The sequence below is a fragment of the Syngnathus typhle genome, linkage group LG3, assembly GCF_033458585.1.
Source record: "Syngnathus typhle isolate RoL2023-S1 ecotype Sweden linkage group LG3, RoL_Styp_1.0, whole genome shotgun sequence".
Lineage (NCBI taxonomy): Eukaryota > Metazoa > Chordata > Actinopteri > Syngnathiformes > Syngnathidae > Syngnathus > Syngnathus typhle.
Genome location: NC_083740.1, coordinates 12,797,502 through 12,818,382, shown reverse-complemented (window position 1 = coordinate 12,818,382; position 20,881 = coordinate 12,797,502). Strand labels below are relative to the sequence as shown.

Sequence of the window (20,881 nt, the reverse complement as noted above, 5' to 3'; positions counted from 1 at the left end):
AGGAATGCTGTCATGGAGATTTACAAGTTAACAACTTCTAGGCATTACTTTTAATATGCCCAGCGGGCATGAAAAGAACAGATCATATTTGACTGTTACTCTAAGAAAGGCAACAAAAACACCAATGGTGTGAAATAGGTCCAAATTAAGGACATGTAATGTTGACCTACAATTTTATAGGGTGAGTTTAACAGTTCAAAATAAATCAGGATAATCAAATTTTCTTCTGAGCAATGAAATGCATCAAAAGGAAAATTGAACTCACGGCGACGGGCTGGCAACCAGTTTAGGGTGTACCCCACCTTGCCCAAAGTCAGCGTGGCAACTCCAGCACACCTGTAATTCTAAAGAAGATAAGTAGAACAGAGAATGAATGAATGGATAATAAGAAACAGTAAACCAGATTACACACGAACAAGAGCATTCAAAATGTCTATGCAAATATTTGTCCAGGTTCTTTGAGTCTCTTAAAGACATTATGGACCATAGTTGATGATGAAATCTAAATTCATTGCAATGTTTCAGTTGAAATGTTCTTAAACAGTTGGATTATTTGTTAACAGTTGTTCACAAAGCAGTGAAACAGAGCCTTTTGAGGATAACTCTTTTGTAACCAATCATGACACTCACCCGTTTTCAATTAACCAGCTCACCTATGGAATGTTCCATTTTTTCCAGCATCCCTCCACTTTCCCAATGGTTTGTTATCCCATCCCATCTTTTTTTGCGGACATCATATTCAAAATGAGAGAATATTTGCCAGGAAATAACTTTCATTATCTTAAACATTTAGTATCTTATTTGTATTGTGATCAGTTATTATAGGTTAGAATGGGTTTGCAAATCACTGTACTGTTTTTATTTGTTTTTAATAAGGGTGCCAACGTCACTGGAATTGGGAGTTCTCATAAATACGTATAAAAGAATCCAAATAGGTTGACAAACATTATGAAATATTTACATGCTGCTATACCAACTAGGTAATTGTACATTATGTATTTCATCAATCATATTGCTGGATTTGGTCCAGACCCCATTTCTTCAATATGCTAAGTTCCATGCATTTTCTATACCTCATGTACAATTAAAGTCATGTGTGAGCTGGAACCTAATGTAACTGACTTGCCAGAGAAATGAGGTTACAGTCTGGACTGGTGGCCAGCCAGTCGTAGGGCACGTTCCTCGTTTGGCGACAAATTATCACTCAGAGGATCTCGAGTTGTTTCAATTTCTAGGGGCGAAAAAAGAAGAGCACAGACATGACACAGAACGAGTTGTTTCAAATGGCAACTTTGTTTTTGCATTTAAGCAACACAAACATTTGTGGTACTCAATTGACAATTTACACCAAGCACAGAGAGGGGGGGGGGGGGGGGGGGGGTGTTGAACATGGAGTCAACTGGTAAATTTCCATTCCCAAAACTAACACCTTCACCAGATTAGCCCTGCTTGTTTGGCTGCAGTTAAACAGGAGTAATCACACCTTGGAAGAGCTGTTGCATAAAACATGAATCATGGCTCCAACAAGAGAAACAAAGGAGAAGATTAGCAAACTTCTCAAAGAAGGTAAATGGTTATTCACAATCAACAGTGATAAAATCTGGACCAAGAAGAAATTGATTTGGTTTAGTAAAGACAGAAAATTTAAAACAACCTCTTACTAGAAACTAGAAAATGCACAGCAGAACAAATGAGGAACAAATGGAAGGAAACTGGATTCAGCCCCTGTGATCGAACTATTAGAAACCACGTAAAGGAAATACGATTTACATATCCAAAAAGATGAGAAAATGACTGCCTGGAGAAAACATTTCAACAGTCATATGGAGTCATATGGCTCGCATTGCATCATCCGAACCACTTTTTCTCCAGAGTTATGGGCTTGCCGGAGCCTATCCCAGCAGTCTTTGGGCGGTCGATGGGGAACACCTTAAACTGGTCACTAGCCAATCGCAAGGCACATGTAGACAAACATCCATTCACTCACACCTACTGAAAATTTGGAGTGCTCAATTGACCTACCATGTATGGGACAAAACCCACGCAAGCACAGGGAGAACATGCAAACTTCTCACAGGAAGGCCAAAGCTGAGATCAAACACCTCAGAACTGTGAGGTGGACGGGCTGAGCATAATATACAAATTTAGATTTGGATCATTTTTTTTGTCTTATCAATTGAATGTGGAACAAGGACATTTGGGAATGAGTAAATAATTTTTCAAGACAATAACACATCTAGCCGTGATGTAAAAATTGTCAAAACATTCCTTAAAGACACATACGGTCAATGTCAAGTCCTGCCAATGGTTCATTTCTCAATATAACTGAAAATCTTTTCTATCTGGTTGAAAGTTTAAGAAAATGGTCCAGGACAAGAGACTAATCTGACAACAACAGATTGATGAAGAGTTCTGTTTATCACACATTAAGTCTATGCCTCTGAGACTGCAAGCTCTTATATACATATAAAAAAAAGCCAGACAATGTATTAGTGGCATTTTGAAGTGTTCATTTGTTGTTGTTTTTCCATAATCTCATAATTTTCTCCTCAGAATTAAGTGATTCCATAATTTTTCCTAGATTAGTTTGAGTTGCATGATTGAAACAATTGAATAAAGATTCTCCGAGACTGGTAATTCTGTAATTTTCACTAGGGGTTGTATGGAAAAACAAGCGTACACAATTAAGTGAGTTTTTCTTTTAAGGGAGCAACTGACAATTGAAGCCAAACTTCAAAATCGGTCCGACTCGAGAGTAGTCAGACCACGAAGAGACCCCATGCAAAGTCCAAAGCTTCGACTGATCCCCACCACATCCAAAACGGCTTCCATAGCAACCCCAAGTGGTAGTGCATTAGTATTTATTTTACCATATTGAGTCCATCATACTTACATTTGTGTTTGTATTCCTTTCTAAGTAAGACTATTGCTGATTACGGAAATATTTTCCATTTGAAACGGTGCGTTTATACGACACCTATAGCGCAGCAGAATTTTGAAGCAGCTTATGATCAGACAAAGTGACCTAATGCTCGAGGCTACGAAAATATGTCGCGTTTGACGTAACGTTAAACCTTTTGTGGTCATATGTTTTAGCATCGACATATGACAGCTATGTTTAGTCATAAACTTTAGATAACACAATCGAAACGCTTCGTGCTTTCTTTCTCTGCTGCGAATATGCGTAATTTACGTCACACGTGAGTAATATGTTCATGACATAATTTTTTATATTGTTTATTTTATTTTTGTTTTATTTTCCCTAGTGCTTGTTTATTTGGATTATAAAAGAAGTGCTGAATTGTTTCCATTGAAAAATAAGCACTCCTGCAATTTAGAATGTTGCATAAAATATAAACTCTCTAAAAAAAATTAAAAATGTACCAAGCATTTTGTCTACTTTTATATGCATGGATAATAAAAGCAAAACATTTGGACATTTTACAACAATGTCTAACATTCATTCATTCATTCATTCATTCATTCATTCATTCATTCATTCATGACAGCAAGTGTGTGTGTGTGTGTGTGTGTGTGTGTGTGTGTGTGTGTGTGTGTGTGTGTGTGTGTGTGTGTGTGTGTATAAACTAGCAAATACACGTTCATAAATTAACACAATCTAATCTCAACATGTAACATATATCAATACATATTAATTTCTAACACTTCATTTTCTTTTTTTTATTTTAAGAACTGGAGTCCTGTTCTCTGTGAATAAATGTTGATGTGAATAAATGTGCAACTCGATATTGACGTCAATACGATGACAGCGATCTGACTTCCTAGGTAAATGGAACGTGACACCATTCCATGATGACGGGGGTTGTGCCGGGCCGTGAGGGCACGCTGCCTCATACTTTCAGTGGGTAAACATGCCAGTTTGCCAGTCACTCTGCTGCCTTTGGCTTTATAATTCATAGAATCTCTTACTCTTTGCTCGTTCATTTACTTGGATAATATCTCATGGGTCGCAACTCATCAGTTCCTGTGCCAGTCAATCACACGAACAAAAGTAGAATAGAAACGTTTTTGTCATTGCACAATACATAAAATAAACATCGACCGAGAATAATAAGACCGCTGAACAGAATATTTCAGGGAGATCATCAATAGACATCCCTCTCTACACCCAATAGAAGCACAATTAACTGAAATTGTTGATGAACAAAGCAATTAAGTGTTGCCTGCCGACTGCATATAGGCAGGCATACACATATCAGAAGAAAACAGATGGATATAAAACTCCAACTGCGCATACAATATGTGTACTGTGTTATTTGTACTGAAAAAATAAATAAAAATACGGCACAACCATTAATAAAATAGCCAATGGCCTCAGATAAAGTAATTGGAGGATAACAAAGGAGAGAGTGTGGATATTTTGAGAGATGGATTGCAGTGATTACTCACTGCACGGGTGCATTCCAGCTACGAAGACTCAACATGTCGTTGCAACATGGTTCAGTGGCAAACCCCCTGAAGATGTATAGATATATGGTACACTGTCAGGCTGAATGCAAAGCAAGGGAATAGATTAAAATAAAGAAAGCAGAATCAGGTGGTTGCGTTCACCGCAATGAACACTGGAATAGTACTGGAATGCAGGTCTATGGGTATGGTGGAAGTGACAGACTAAACAGACCAGCAAGTAGGTGGCAGGGGAGGATAAAAAGACACCAGTGGTACATATCAGGGCAGGGCCATCAGCCACAGCTGCAAGAGAAGCCTTGGAGAAAATTCAAGAATCAAAATCAATGGGGGAAAGAGTTTACTGGTGCCAGATGAAATTAATGAGAAATAGCAGAAAGTAGAAATTGCTGATCTGATGACAAACATGACATAAATGAAAACGTTACCCCGGCAGGATCTAATTTATAAGGGATTTTGTTTAAATTAAGATTTTGCTTCAGCAACCAGCAAAGATGCTAGACAACTATCAGCTAATTAATCGCCTCCTTCATTTCATTTGGTCTGGTGGGCATGATGGTGCACACAACATGCATTGACATCTTTGTTGACCCCAATCGGACCATCTGAATTTGTTCATTTTGTGTACCCTCCACCTCCAGGCAACGTGTTCTTCCCCAAATATTTACTAAACGTTAAAACTACAAAAGTCACAGTTTTTTTATATTGATAATTCAATGTTTTGGGGGGAAATCCTTGACAACCCCTGATAATGGCTCCACAAGGGTGCACACGTTTCCTATACAAACACAACTGAACTGATTTACAAATCATGCCAGTAGAAAACAATTTTTTGTCCCAAGGGTAAGAAGTAAAAGTTCATGCTCGCTTCACTTTAATGATTACAACCTGAAAAAAAGTCAAGGTACAGAGAATAATGTGCTGATAAAAGGAGCCATATTCAAATCTGCAAAAATCAAAACTGTTACGCTTCACAATGCAGAGTTCAATCAAACAGCAAGCAAAGACAATGAAAATAGGAAAAAGCAATGTTGACAATGTACTGAATCAACAGACACTATGGCTTTCCAGACAAAACAGGTCCGTTTACAACACATCTGAAAGAATGAGGGTCAAATCTAGGTCAAGGTGGAAATTATTATTGCAGTGGTGCTGAATGAAGTCAGAGGGATTCTATTGTTTCAGATTCTTGGATTTCAGTCCAGCCCTTTGCCCTGTTTCGACTGACTTTTGCGTAAACAATTTCCCCTGAGCAAAACAAATAAATACACGAGTAAAGGAGGCAGAGAAAAAGAGACTTTAAAGCTATTTTGGAACACGTGGCCGCCACACTGAAGGGGAGTATGAGGGCACACAGCTCACTCTTCTCATAAACATACCGTATAAATGTCATTGGACAGACAGGGTCTACAGATTTTTGTCCAAAAATGATTTGATCCAGAATATTGGATGTGGCAACTGTGGATCATTCTTGGTATCAACATGACTCAAAACATTCCCAATTAGAATGTGGGGTAGAAAGGAAGACTGGAAAGGTTTTACTGAGTTGGAAAGACTTTCGAAGCTCAAAAATGAAACAGAGGCTAGCCTTTTAAATAGATGCAAGAATTTTTATTTGAAATTTCAATTAGCAAAATAGCTGATGGTGTAGGGGTACACGCGGCTGACTTGTGTGCGGGCAGTGTGGGATTGATTCCTGCTCAGTGGCAGTGTGCATGTGGGTGTGAATGGTTGTTCGTCTCCATATGTGCCCTGCGACAATTTCAGGGTGTAATCTGCCTTTCGCCCCATATCAGTTGGGATAGGCTCCAGCGCCTCTGGCACCCCTGAACAGGATAGGCAGTGTTATAAATGAAATGGAAATGGATGGATGAATTTCAATTAGTAAACGGTGAAGAGCACCCTGAGAAAAGCCACACTAGTAAGAGCAAAGCATGAAAACTCCATATAGGAGGGCTTCAGATTTGATGCCAGAACCTTTTGACAATGAGGCCGACTAGCTTACCACTACTACAAATTTTGTGCATTATTTCGTTGAGGATTAACCGAACCTAATGCCCTATTGAAGTTATTTTTTTATTTTTTATTTATTCATTCACAAAAAATCTGCTGTTTACTTATTTACTTGTTTATTTGTTTACTTACCCTAATTCTGCTGCTAAATACATGTAAAGTGAAGCTTCAGTCCGTTGACTATTGTCAATACTGCTCCAATGCTTTGATTTCTGTAATAGATTGACCTTGAAGTATGTGAATGCAACAAACATTTTGATATGTTAAGTCATTTGTGAGTGTTTGTCAAATTGAAAGTTGGTTTATGTTGCCATGTTTACTCTGAATCGTATTCCTTAACCTTCACATGTTCGGCAGCAGGTGCGCTTAGAGTCACCCACACGGCCCATGTACCCTGACTTAATGTGTTTGGCGTGTTGCTGCGTAATTAAATAGCTTTGATAAGGTCACTGCAACTATTATTGTTGTTCCCAGTAAGGATAGGGTCCGAGTGGCATTGTGAACACATTCTGATTCTGTGGATTTATTTCATCTTGGTGATATGTGCCCGTTGAGAAACCTCGACTAAAACTCTATGACACATGCTGATTGTAGTTCTTTGTCAGTTATCTACCTTCCAAATGATGACCTCGAATTGGAAAGGGATTAATTGATCATTTGTAAATAATTGGTAAATTGGTTGGTTTCCTTGTGTGGCATTGACGCATTTTTCATGGATCTTCATTTGAGTTGAGATGAAGCTGTGTACATCTATGTTCTTAAAAAAATATTGAGTGTACCTGTTGATGGCCACGTCCACAACAGCAAAAATCGTAACTTTTTTCACGTACACCACAAAATTTCCACTTGGAGTAACTTAGGGTTGAGTTTCTTGACCAAAGGCACGGCAACATTGCTCATTCAGAGCTGAGATTCAAACCAGCGACCCTTCAGTTACTAGACCGGCTGTAGCAAGTGAGCCAACATCTTAAATTTTACCGTTTTCAAGTGACTCAAGAATGAATTAGCTCAGTTAGTCCATCTATGCCAGGGGTGGGCAATTATTTTGACTCGCGGGCCGAACTGGGTTCTAAATTTGGACCGGAGGGCCGGACCAGGAGCAGATGGACGTAGGCGTTGTGTGAAGTCATATAAGCGACCTGTAAAGGTCATTGCATAAAAGATCTTGGCCTTTAGTAGGTAGTAAAGCATGGATATTCCAAACAAGTTTTTTTGAAAACAAATGCATTTATTAACAGCATTAAAATAATAATAATTCACTAAAAAACTGCTATCAGTGATTCTCATAAAATACGACACTGTTATTATGAATAACAATCTCCATCACTTCAGTGCCTGCAGGTCAGATTAATGAAAGATGTTTATTTTATGAGATCACATCAAACGGCAAACATTCTGACCAAATATATCATCTTGAAGAATCGGTGAAAGCATACATCCAAATAAAGTAATCAAAACAGCAACACGGTGAGGGGTATCTGAAAATCAGAGCAGAGTTTTAACTCGCAAACACCTGGTAACAGAGGTGAGGAAACGGGAAAAACCTCCTTAAAGTAAGCCTTGAGAACTTTACAGGTTAAGATTAGTCGCAAATAGGTGGTGCATCAATGTCCTTGAGCATCCTGCATTGTTTGAAAATGAGAATGGTCGCTAGTTTCAATCCCTGCTATGTGTACAAATCATATTCAAAATGCATTTTTTTTTACAATAAACTTGAGAGCCTCCCGTTCATTTTCAGTGGGAACAGTGTTATTGGTCTCCCTTTTTTGCTAGTGCGTCATAGTCTGGAGTAAAATTTGTTATGGCAATTCTTAGGCGAGATCCGAGGTGTTGGTCCGTTTACCTTGATCTGTGACGGGTTGATGTTGATGTGGCTGAACGTCACGTCGCGTACGTCGAGCCAAATTGGCCACTCTTTTTTTAACATTCGGCACTCACTTCTTTTTTTCGGGCCACTCATTTTAATGGAAGGATTCCAGGGGAAGGTTTGTGGGTGGCTTTAGCGCAAAACTGCATCTGAAAGCTCAGCGCGCGAATTATAAGAATGCTGTCGTCAAAGCCCACGCTCTAAATTCGGGACTGATACGAATAGAGCGAGAGTGCGCCAAGTCCGTACTACTGAGTACGTACACGCACTTGTGAGTGTGCACCGAGCTTTCTGACACGGCTTCCGGTAGTAAATGCGCAGGCGAGCGCTTCGCCATCTACTGGGAAAACGCAGTCATTGCAGGCAAAATGACCCAAATAAAAAAGTTTAATAATACAATTTGTTCAGGGTTGGCGGGCCGGATTAAACGGTCCCGTGGGCCGGATGTGGCCCGCGGGCCGTAGTTTGCCCACCCCTGATCTATGCCATAGGTGTCAAACTCAAGGCCCGGGGGGCAGATGTGGCCCACTGCATCATTTTCTGTGGCCCGCGAAGACAAACTGCATTGAATTTATGTCGTACTAAAATTGCAAATTGTTTTAACTTTTAAAAAAAGTTTCCACTCGTCTGATTTGAAAAAACATATTTGTCAGTTTGTTTTGTAGCTTATACTGTATATAATATGAGGCGTTCATTTATTTGGGTTGACCGTTATTATGGCCCTCCGAGGGAAACGATGACTACAATGTGGCCCGCGACAAAAATGAGCTTGACACCCCTGATCTATGGCATTTCCTACTTAAATTGATGGAAATGGCAGTAATGCTGTATAGTAAGTACTTTGAATGGAAGCAGTGAAAGAACACTTTGTCTTTCATTTGGAGAACCAATTACATTTTTAGCAGTTCACTTTTGAGGGAGGGCAGACAATATACAAGAGAAAAACAAGAACTGACAACGTTAGTGTAGGACATGACACAGAAGAGAATATACTGCTAGTGTTACAACAAAATATGTGCAGTACAAGTATTATATTGCCTTTTTGGCATGAAGAATGCATGCACTTCAGTACAGCATATCTGAATACAATCCAAATGCTTCAATGTGCACAGGTTTAAAACGGTGAACTGATAACAACATGGAGCTTGTTAAAAAGCCATAAACAGTTAACACAATTTTGTTGCCGAGACTCACTTCAATCCTCAGACAAGGAAGTGCCTAATGATAATTCCGGCTGCCAAGATGGCAACAAAGATAAGTAAAATTAAGGCACGCTTCAAAAGCAGTTGTTTCAGTGTGGTGACTGCAGTTTCATGCTGGTCTGGAATCTGTTGGTCCTCTGCAGTACTCTCACATCTGGGTGAAGGAGCAGGAACCACTGCAGTAGAGTCTAGAAACGAATTAAAAGCGTGATGTATTGACTGATGGGCAAATAATATCACAATAATGTAGCTTCTCATCCAAGTATGTTGCACTTATTGGCAGTTTTGACAAATTTGACCTCCAAATCACTGTATCCACTTTCACGTTGTCTAAACCATGCATTCAAAAGTTTGAGGTCACTTATATGTGAATGATATTAATGATCATAATTATAATAATTAATATCATTTATTGCCCAGTTGTCTTACTGATGTTTTTGATGTTACTGATATCTGTTGTTAAAACCAGAGAACCATCAGTATGTGCATGTTCAAGCCAAGTATATTACGTAATTGCAACATGGTGATAATCTGCATTATTCTAAACGTGGTCTTGCCTGGCTCGCAGACTACCATTTCCACAGTGTCTTCAACCTTGACCTGAACACCTGCTCTCCTTTGAGCCTGACCAGTACTCTCACATCTGGGTGAAGGAGCAGGAACCACTGCAGTAGAGTCTAGAAACAAATTAAAAGCGTGATGTATTGACTGATGGGCAAATAATATCACAATAATGTAGCTTCTCATCCAAGTATGTTGCACTTACTGGCAGTTTTGACAAATTTGACCTCCAAATCACTGTATCCACTTTCATGTTGTCTAAACCATGCATTCAAAAGTTTGAGGTCACTTATAAATGACATTAATGATCATAATTATAATAATTAATATCATTTATTGCCCAGTTGTCTTACTGAGGTTTTTGGTGTTACTGATATCTGTTGTTAAAACCAGAGAACCATCAGTATGTGCATGTTCAAGCCAAGTATATTACATAATTGCAACATGGTGATAATCTGCATTATTCTAAACGTGGTCTTGCCTGGCTCGCAGTCTACCATTTCCACAGTGGCTTCAACCTTGTCCTGAACACCTGCTCTCCTTTGAGCCTGACCAGTACTCTCACATCTGGGTGAAGGAGCAGGAACCACTGCAGTAGAGTCTAGAAACGAATTAAAAGCGTGATGTATTGACTGATGGGCAAATAATATCACAATAATGTAGCGTCTCATCCAAGTATGTTGCACTTACTGGCAGTTTTGACAAATCTGACCTCCAAATCACTGTATCCACTTTCATGTTGTCTAAACCATGCATTCAAAAGTTTGAGGTCACTTATAAATGATATTAATGATCATAATTATAATCATTAATATCATTTATTGCCCAGTTGTCTTACTGATGTTTTTGGTGTTACTGATATCTGTTGTTAAAACCAGAGAACCATCAGTATGTGCATGTTCAAGCCAAGTATATTACGTAATTGCAACATGGTGATAATCTGCATTATTCTAAACGTGGTCTTGCCTGGCTCGCAGTCTACCATTTCCACAGTGGCTTCAACCTTGTCCTGAACACCTGCTCTCCTTTGAGCCTGACCAGTACTCTCACATCTGGGTGAAGGAGCAGGAACCACTGCAGTAGAGTCTAGAAACGAATTAAAAGCGTGATGTATTGACTGATGGGCAAATAATATCACAATAATGTAGCTTCTCATCCAAGTATGTTGCACTTACTGGCAGTTTTGACAAATTTGACCTCCAAATCACTGTATCCACTTTCATGTTGTCTAAACCATGCATTCAAAAGTTTGAGGTCACTTATATGTAAATGATATTAATGATCATAATTATAATAATTAATATCATTTATTGCCCAGTTGTCTTACTGATGTTTTTGATGTTACTGATATCTGTTGTTAAAACCAGAGAACCATCAGTATGTGCATGTTCAAGCCAAGTATATTACGTAATTGCAACATGGTGATAATCTGCATTATTCTAAACGTGGACTTGCCTGGCTCGCAGTCTACCATTTCCACAGTGTCTTCAACATTGTCCCGAACACCTGCTTTCCTTTGAGCCTGACCAGAGATACACAAATATGTCAAAATTAAAATCATTTAAATTGTATGCCATGTTTGTGTTTTCCAGCAAATTAGTTATTCACATCATCGGCAGCCTTTCTCCAATCAAGACGGCACAAATATGTCACGAAGGAAATGGCCTGCAGTACCACACAGATCGTAAGACCAGTCCAAAGTCCTGTTCAAGAATCAACAGAAGCAAACAGAATCTTATGAGTCACACTGTTGGGATGATTGTGTAATGTAAAACACGATTATGCTTGTTTCTTACCTACAACGCCCAATTGTGTCTTAAACAATAAAGACACACCTATTGGAAAGCCAATGAAGTAGTGTCCAACCAGGTTGGACACAGCACCGACCTTTTGTTTTCCAACTCCTCGAAAAACACCTCCACTCACAGTCTTTGATGAGAATTGCAATTAATTCTTTCAGACGTCAACATTGATCACTTTCCCATGAAATTAATTTTCTCACCGCAATAGCATGAGCAAGATGCATGACCCAAAAAACAACCATGACATCAGCAGTCCTCTTTAAAATGTTTCTGAAGGAAAGATAAAGTTGGAAAAAAAACAAAATACAATACAATGTTAATGTCAAGGTAAGCGTGTGGCAAATTTGTTATATTATCAAGTGAAGGTGAGATGACTCACGGATCTGTGGTGAAAATGTAGCCAACTGCATTTCCGGATAGTGTAAGGCTAAGTCCAACACAAAGGGCGAATGCAGCTACAATGGGAAAGAGACAAACTGAATAAAATTCATGAAATGGTAACTCATCGTGATCCATGAATGTTTTTGCATTTAACCCTCTCCAAATTCATTTTACAGCATAATTTTTGGCATGGATGGCAAATCAGCTCATTTGAGGGGCCATGAGACAGATGTCATTCCACGTCACTGGCATGTTCTCTTTTTATTGCAGTGACAACCAGTGGGCTGAATAGTTTGGCCGTAAGCTGTCTTGTTCGTCTGTGTTTTTGCCCTTACATGTACAGATGATGGAAACTTTACAAGACAACTTGGCTTGCACACTGTTTCCTGCAACAAGAGCCTTCCCTACATTGACACTAGCTGCAGTTGCCATTCCAATGGGGAACTGAAAAAGTCAAAAATGTATAGAATCAGAAACACTTTTGAGTCATTCAAAATTCCATAATGTAGATCAGAGTGGCCAACATAACGCTCATAAAACACATGCGACTCTTTGGCTATCTTTTTTTCTGTCAGTCGGTCAATTTTTCAATGATTAATATTTTATATATTAATATTGTGAAGCCTGGTTTCATCTGCACAGCCATCTTGGAAATTGGAAGGAAAAGAACTGAGCAGATAGCTCCTATATTTCAAAATTGGTCCTAAATTTTGATTGACTGGCTTATAGTATTTATTGGAAAGATACGGTATCCCTGTTAGGCTGCTCCGTTCTCGACTTGGCTTAGTTCTCAGTGGCTGAATGAAGGCGCATGTTCCACTTTAGAAGATAATCACAGACAGGGTTGCTGGTGGTTGGGACTTCTGCTTTATAGAATTGTATATTTTGTGCAGCGAAATGGAGAATTCTGCTCTCCAAACCTAAAAATGATTGCAAAAAATAGTTGAGTCTCCTACCGTCTAAACCGAGATCAGAAAAGATCAGCGCTATTCAGCTATGGTTTAAAATTTACGATACGTCCCATAGCTAAATCCACAGACCAGCAAATTTATTTGTTGTGGATACAAAATCTTCACAATATCTCTTTTTACAAAGATAATGTTTAGGTTCAAGAAACACAGTCTGACTTTTAATGTTAATTGAGTTGGCCACCACTGAATGACATGAATTCCATTTGACTTACCACCAAAGGCACAAGAGTCAGGTGATAGACCGCAGATTGAGCTCCCAACTCAACTTCACTAATCATGCCAGCAAGACATCCTCCCACTTCAAATGCCCACCACTCAAGGCAAAACATGAGCATGCTTGGCATGGCCAGCTTGACAAAGGGTCCCCACTCCTCGAGACACTCACGTGACCAGCCTGAGGATCAAAAATTTAAGTCATCAACAAATCTGTGTTTTAATGAGACTTGAAGTGTTACATTTGATTATATGATGTGAAACCACTACTTTTGACCATCGTGACTGCCTCCATCATTTAATCTGCCCATCTCCATGTAGAGCTACAGTCATTAACAATTTAGTTGAAACATCATCACATACGACACTAACTGTAGGAGTAACTATAAATACTGTACACTGTACAGGTAGTGTACTATTATAACTTAATAAGATGCATTCACTTATCCATTCATCATTGCATTGAAAGTTAGAAGGCAACTGACCTTCCCAATTGGGTAACCCCTTCCGCCAAATATAGGCCAGTAGGGTGATGGAAAGAAAATACTGTGACATTAAATTTGCTCCGGCAGACCCACTTTAACAAACACAAACATAGAATGTTTTAAACACAGGTATGAAATTAGAGTGGTTAAGAGCAGTAAGAGTAGTAACACTGAAATAAAAATACCTTCAAAACACATTTAGGCAAGTAGAGTGTGCATTGCATTGTGGGAATTAATATCAGCATAAAAATATAAACACCTCTGCATGTTAATGATACTGAGTAAATATTACACTAATTGAAAGTTGATCTTCAACGTATTTGCAAAACATACAAGATCTGTATTTTTGTAAATAAAAAATATATATATTCTGGGAAACTTACGGAACTCCCAGTTGCAGAAGATGGAGGAAAACATAATTGATGAATGCGTTTAAAATGTTTCCAATTACACCGGTTACGACTTGAGGCCAAATAATTCCCTGCAAAATAAACAAAACAAAACAACGGACGCACACACACACACACACACACGCACGCAGGCTCTTGAAATGTATTATGTCTATTATTAACTTTCATATAAAAGATATTGTATTGCTACACAGCACCTGGTTCTGAAGATATCTTCCCAGCAGCTGGTACATAAATGCCGCCTGATAGAGAGAAAACATCATTTTACTACATGATAGAAGCCGTCTACATAACTTATGGACAGAGACAAAAGTGAACTCACTGGCAGAGAAGCCATGACGATGTTCACATACGCTTGTGCCAGACTGTGAAGCACACAAAACGTCACGTGAAATTGCGGTATGGAGACATTAAAATATAGATCACATGCATTATTATATTATAGTAATGTTTAGGATGTCACGATATTGTAAGGTATCTCGGTTTCAAAATTCTACCCATTATATTGCAGACACGCTCGGACAAACGTCACCAATGATATTTATTGAAGTAAAACACTGAACTCTGCTGTCAACTTTGGCTCAGGCCAAAGAACTGTGTGCACCGCTGTGGTGCATCATCATGCATGGAGATGGATGCTTACATGCTGAATGCATGTTGTATTTTTTTATATTGCCCAAATTTTGAGTTTGTGTGACTTTTTATAAACTGAATCCAATTACATAAAAAATGAGTCTGCATAAGAAAATCAAACCTCTTCTTCATGTTAATGGTAATACACTTTGCTAAAACTCAAGGGATTTTTTTTACAGTAAATACAACGTGTGATTAACAATGAGTGAACAATAAAAGAGATTAATCCTGATTAAATATTTTAATCGCTTGACCACTAAATGATATGAGTAATAATAGTCTGATGGATGCATTACCTTCTTTATGTATTTATTATACCAATAGTTAACTAATAAAAAATAATAATAATAATAAAAATGAATAAAAAATAGTATGCTGAAGGTGATGGGAGGATTAAAACGCGACTTACCTGGCAACCTCATGGCTCTGTTTAACGGCAAGTAAAAAGGTTTCAGTATAGATGAGAACAGCGCAGCAGGGGAAACACGCCAGAATGATAATCAGAACCCCTCTCTGAAGGATCAGCCCCACGCGCGTCGGGTTTCCACTTCCAATGGTCTACACAAGAGCAGAATCAAATAAATAGCAACACCGGAAGCCCACTAATGAATACTGTAGTTTTGATAGATGGAAGAAATCTTGATAGACAAATCCAAGGTTGAACTGTTTTGAAGTGGAGCTGAGAGTGAGCCCAAAGAGGCTTTGTTTCACTAAAAGTGCAACCTTTCTTGAGGGCACTACCTGAGGTATAAGGGTGTCACAAGTCAATGACAAGCCACTCCCAACGGTAATGCCAGTCACACTAACCATCTGCAATTAAAGAAGCATTAATAAAGACATGGCGTATTACGATATTTCTTTGACACAGAGGTTTGAGCACAGCATTCAGTCAAACGTCCCTCTCAAATAAGCTAATTTACAATGTTTTTCCATAGAAAATTTCCTGTCACCAAGGCACCATCTCATGGAAAAATAATCAAAACTTCTGGCATTCAAAAAGCACTACCTCTTAATTGTGGGATTCCCAGTGTCACCCTTTGCATTGAAGTACTACACATTAGCTTATATCTTTAATTACAACGGCCAACTATAGAAAAGAGCCTACAATCTGCCAGGCAAAGTTATTTTACTAACTAAATAACTAAGACTAAAATTGATGAAACATTTTGTTTACGGAACAAAAAAATAACAACTTACTTCTTACTACAATAAAAAAAAAACACACACAAAAATGTAACTTCTGCTGTTGCCTTTCAGCAATAAGTTCAGGAATGCTCTGACACACAGAAACAATCACATCTCACTGTTGAGTCAATCTTGTCTTTCCAACAAAATTTAAATTTTGTCTGATAATTCATTATTTTAAATCATGTGGCTATTGCAGACAAATTTGCTTGGTCAATTTGTCTTTGACAATATATACATTATCTTGCCAATTACATCATTCTAAGATCATTTTATGAACATTTAATACGCTGTTGCTCATAGATTTGGAATACAATGTCTTGTTTTACAGTGGCAAGCAAATGTTATGACGTCATTTCATCTATGCCTGATGCATGATGAAATCTGTGCCTTAGGTTAAAAGTGATAAAAGTAATTCATTTTGAGAACTATAATTATGGCCAACAGTCTATTTACCCAATGTTTTCCAGCTTTAAACAAGCCACTTCACAGTTTGAAAACCCTAGCAAACATTTCAAAAGTCCCACAAACTGACACACTTGAGTCATGCTGCACATGCTCAATCAAAATGAGCAAAATTATTGCTTTGACCAGTCCCCCTCCCAACGTTGATTTGGGTGACAAATTACAGAGCACGTTAAGGTAAAAAACCACAACAGCAATAAGAAAAAATGCATTGATTTTTTTTCTGAAAGTAGCATTTGTCAGGCAAGATAAATGTGTCAATGTACTATTGGAAATAACAATGGGGCAAATGTCCTCACCGCAGTTGCCAGTGATACAGCTGAAAGTTGTGTTTTCCCGAGATGACCGCAAAACACCAGGCCGATAATGTTGATCAAGTAGATCATCAACTGGGAAAGGGTCTGGAGTAGTTACAAACAAAGTGGTAAACGGCTTATCACCAGTATTAAGATTGATCAAATATACACACACATACATATACAATTACACAATTTGAGCCAAATGAAGCTTTGTCAGTCATTTCATCTTGGGATCTTACCACAGGTCCTGCCAGCTTCAAAAGGAGAATCAGTTCGGTGCAGCAACTGGACGGGAACGGGATGAATCCTCTAATGCCTCCCAACCACATGCCGCGAGAAGAGGCTCCATTCGCCTCTGAATCTTGCCGAGCCTCTTCGGAAGTCTCAACCATGATGCTTATAGCGGGCAGAGAAGGAGATATTAAGGCTCATTGTGTGAAGGCGAAGGCCTTCACACATATGTTATTCTACTCCATTTACTTTATTATTGTGTGAAGGCGAAGGCAGTTACTCATCAGTTAATGAGTAATAACATGTAATAGTACAGTAATAGAATTGTGTCGATCGTAATTAACGTCAGTTAGAAGTGAGGAATTGCTACTTTCCCCACTAACGCAACAATCCTGGTTAAAATGTAAGCATATATTAAGGGTTCTTAATAACGTTGTGAGAATGTCTCGCGTTGCCACTTACCTTTCTCGTCTTCAAGATGATAATGAGGTTTACAATTATACCACACCCACTTTTCGGCGGCGCAAAACGTCGGCGTGAAAGGTCTGTGCGAAGTCTGAAAAGCGAAGGTAACTTCTAGTCGTAGCGTCAAAACTTTCGTAGACACAGAAGAAAAACACTGAGAGCGGAACACATCGCTCTAAATTCGTGTGAAATATGATTACACAATTGAGTGAACATGTGCATGTTTATATTTACGTGAACGCAACGCTTTTAGACCCCCCCCCCCACCACCTTAAAACGTGAAAAATGGTAGCGTCCTCTCCAAGTCAAGACGGTAAAATAAGATACACTATATCAAGTTATAGAATGTACATACAAGACAACATAACAATAAACTATGATCACAAGACAATATAATAGTAAACTTCAAGGAATTCAATAAATGTAAATTATGAATAATGTCATTCAAAACAGGTTTCTTTTATACAACAAATCACAACATAAGTTGTCAACATACACTTTACACTTTTCTTTCTAAACAAGAAGGAAAAAAAACAGTTGTATGGTGCTTTTTGGAACAAAAATACAGTATGATATGTATTAGTTGTTTGGGGAGGAATCGAATATATAAATGCGTGAAATATTACAAATAACTCTTCAAAACGAAAAAAAAAAAATATATATATATATATATAAAATGTTTTACTGACTCAATAAATACTAAACATAAAAAATGACAAACAAGAACGTATACATTGGACTTGACTTGTATGTGATGAAATTAACATGTAAATATTGGAAACATAATTTAAGGCAAAGAAATATAGAAAGGCCAACAATTGTGCAACTCAAAACAGTGAAGACTTCTAAGTTCAAAGCAGTGTCTATAGACAAATAAAAAAAATCTACAGCAAATAAATAAATAAATAAATAAATAAATAAATAAATAAATAAATAAATAAATAAATAAATAAATAAATAAATAAATAAATAAATGAGAACACCCCGGGAACGTACGCCAGGATCCTGTTCGTGGACTTCAGCTCGGCGTTCAACACCATCGCCCCTGACATCCTCCAACAGAAGCTCATCCAGCTTGCGGTGCCTGCCTCCACCTGTCAGTGGATCACCAGCTTCCTGACCAACAGGAGACAGCGTGTGAGGCTGGGGGGCATCACATCTGACACCCGGACCACCAACACTGGAGCCCCTCAGGGGTGCGTCCTCTCCCCACTGCTCTTCTCCCTCTACACCAGTGCTTCTCAAATAGTGGGGCGCGCCCCCCTTGGGGGGCGCGGTGCTATTCCTGGGGGGGCGCGTGTGACCCTGGGGAACAGGCTTTTCTTTTGGCAGTACTAGAATAAAGTGTAATTGCGCGTTTACTACAGCAGGGGGCAGTGGCGCTCTCATTGTTACTTCTGTCACGTTTGCGACAGTGCAACATTTTACGATTTACAAGACAAGTTAGGATAGTCACGGTGGGGAGGGGGGGCGCGAATAGTTTTCTTCTTGCTAGGGGGGGGCGTAACAGAAAATAATTGAGAAGCACTGCTCTACACCAATGATTTCTCCTCAGGTGACTCTCGTGTGAAGCTCCTGAAGTATGCAGACGACACCACTCTCATCGGACTGATCCAGGACGGTGATGAGACTGCGTACAGACAGGAGGTGGAGCGGCTGGTCCACTGGTGCAGTCAAAACCATCTGGAGCTGAACCCGCTCAAGACCGTGGAGATGACAGTGGATTTCAGGCGAGACCCTTCACCACTTTTACCCCTCACTATCCGCAGTAATACTATTCTCTCCACAGACACCTTCAAGTTCCTGGGAACCACAATCTCTCGGGACCTGAAATGGACCGGCCACATAGACTCTGTCCGGAAGAAGGCCCAGCAGAGGCTGTACTTCCTGAGACAGCTCAAGAAGTTCAACCTGCCGCGAGAGCTTCTGAAGACCTTCTACACTGCCATCATCCAGTCTGTCCTCTGCACCTCCATCACTGTCTGGTTTGGATCGGCCTCCAAACAAGACAAGCACAGACTACAACGGACAATCAGAACTGCAGAAAAGATCATTGGAATCAACCTCCCATCTATCCAAGACTTGTACCTGTCCAGGACCAGGAATCGGGCAAGGAACATCTCTACAGACCCTTCTCACCCGGGTTGCAGTCTGTTTGAACTACTCCCCTCCGGACGGCGTTATAGAGCTCGGTACGCCAAAACCAGCAGACACAGAGACAGCTTCTTCCCCCAGGCTGTTGCTCTGATGAACTCACACCACTCATAGAGTCTCAGAGACATTACTGTGCAATAACATCCTACTCCTCACACCTTCTTGAATTTGTCTACACTGTTTTTGCCATTATTCACATGTCCTGAATGTTGTTAGTCACCTAAATGAAGCCATGCTTGGTATTTCAAATTTCTTTTTTAAAATGGACGTATTTAAGCGCGACCATCGAACTGTTAAGGCATTCGTCGCTGATTCGGAGCACACGCGGGTCATGGCAGCATCCATTTACTTTTTCTGTCTTCTTGGGTTTTCACCAAGTGAAGCATATTTGAACAGGTTTCTCCCTTCCCAAGTGAAGTTACAAGGGCTTGGTTATGGAGTGATAGACTTCAACCAAGAAGGTGGTGGGTTCAATCGTCAAGTCAATTTAGACTTGAATTTTTTCCCCAGCTAATTTTGTGAATCATTTGCCCATTTAAACTACGTCAAATATAGCTGAGATTGCCAAAATAAACATACAGATGGAAATAAATAGCCTGTGTAGGCCTATCCTCTTTTGGTGCAAAATGAAATAACATTCTGGTCCCCAAGTTGCTTCTTGGTTATATTGGTGGTCCCTTGGACATAACCAGTTGAAAACCCCTGGTGTAGTTTTTTGGTTAATTGAATTTGTGAAGACTGTTGGGATAGGCTCCAGCACGCCCTCGACCCTTGGGGGGACGAGTGGTACGGAAAATAGATGGCTGGATTGATGAATTTGTGAAAGCTAGACGTGTTTGTTATTTTGGCCCTGGCTTACTCTGAAGAAGCTCTTCACATGGTATTAATCCACTTCTGATCAACCGTGTGGTATTTTACGTTATATCGTAGACCAACTTTTAGATAGTGGAGCAACTTTGAGATGTACCTGAAAGCCAGTGAATGACTGCTGTATGACAGAAAACTACCAAAATGTTGGTGGATTTGTGGACATAACCTGGATGTATTAATCACAGATAATTGTGAAAAAAATGACTTACTGCAATTGATAATGATACAGCTGCAAGTTCTACTTTT

General features: G+C 39.2%; 1 protein-coding gene across 1 annotated transcript; it reads right to left on the bottom strand.

The window, feature by feature from the left end:
- Nucleotides 1-10,404: 10,404 nt before the first annotated feature.
- LOC133151091 (multidrug and toxin extrusion protein 1-like) lies at nt 10,405-17,307 on the bottom strand. The gene is made up of 18 exons (XM_061273843.1): nt 17,155-17,307; nt 16,916-17,017; nt 15,708-15,776; nt 15,376-15,524; nt 14,656-14,698; nt 14,531-14,575; nt 14,307-14,404; nt 13,924-14,015; nt 13,438-13,619; nt 12,590-12,698; nt 12,253-12,328; nt 12,074-12,143; nt 11,868-12,000; nt 11,680-11,774; nt 11,527-11,593; nt 11,038-11,145; nt 10,553-10,660; nt 10,405-10,448 (listed from the first exon to the last, which is right to left on the bottom strand). Exons 1-18 carry the CDS (start codon nt 17,305-17,307, stop codon nt 10,405-10,407), a joined length of 1,743 nt encoding a protein of 580 aa, XP_061129827.1.
- Nucleotides 17,308-20,881: the final 3,574 nt, after the last annotated feature.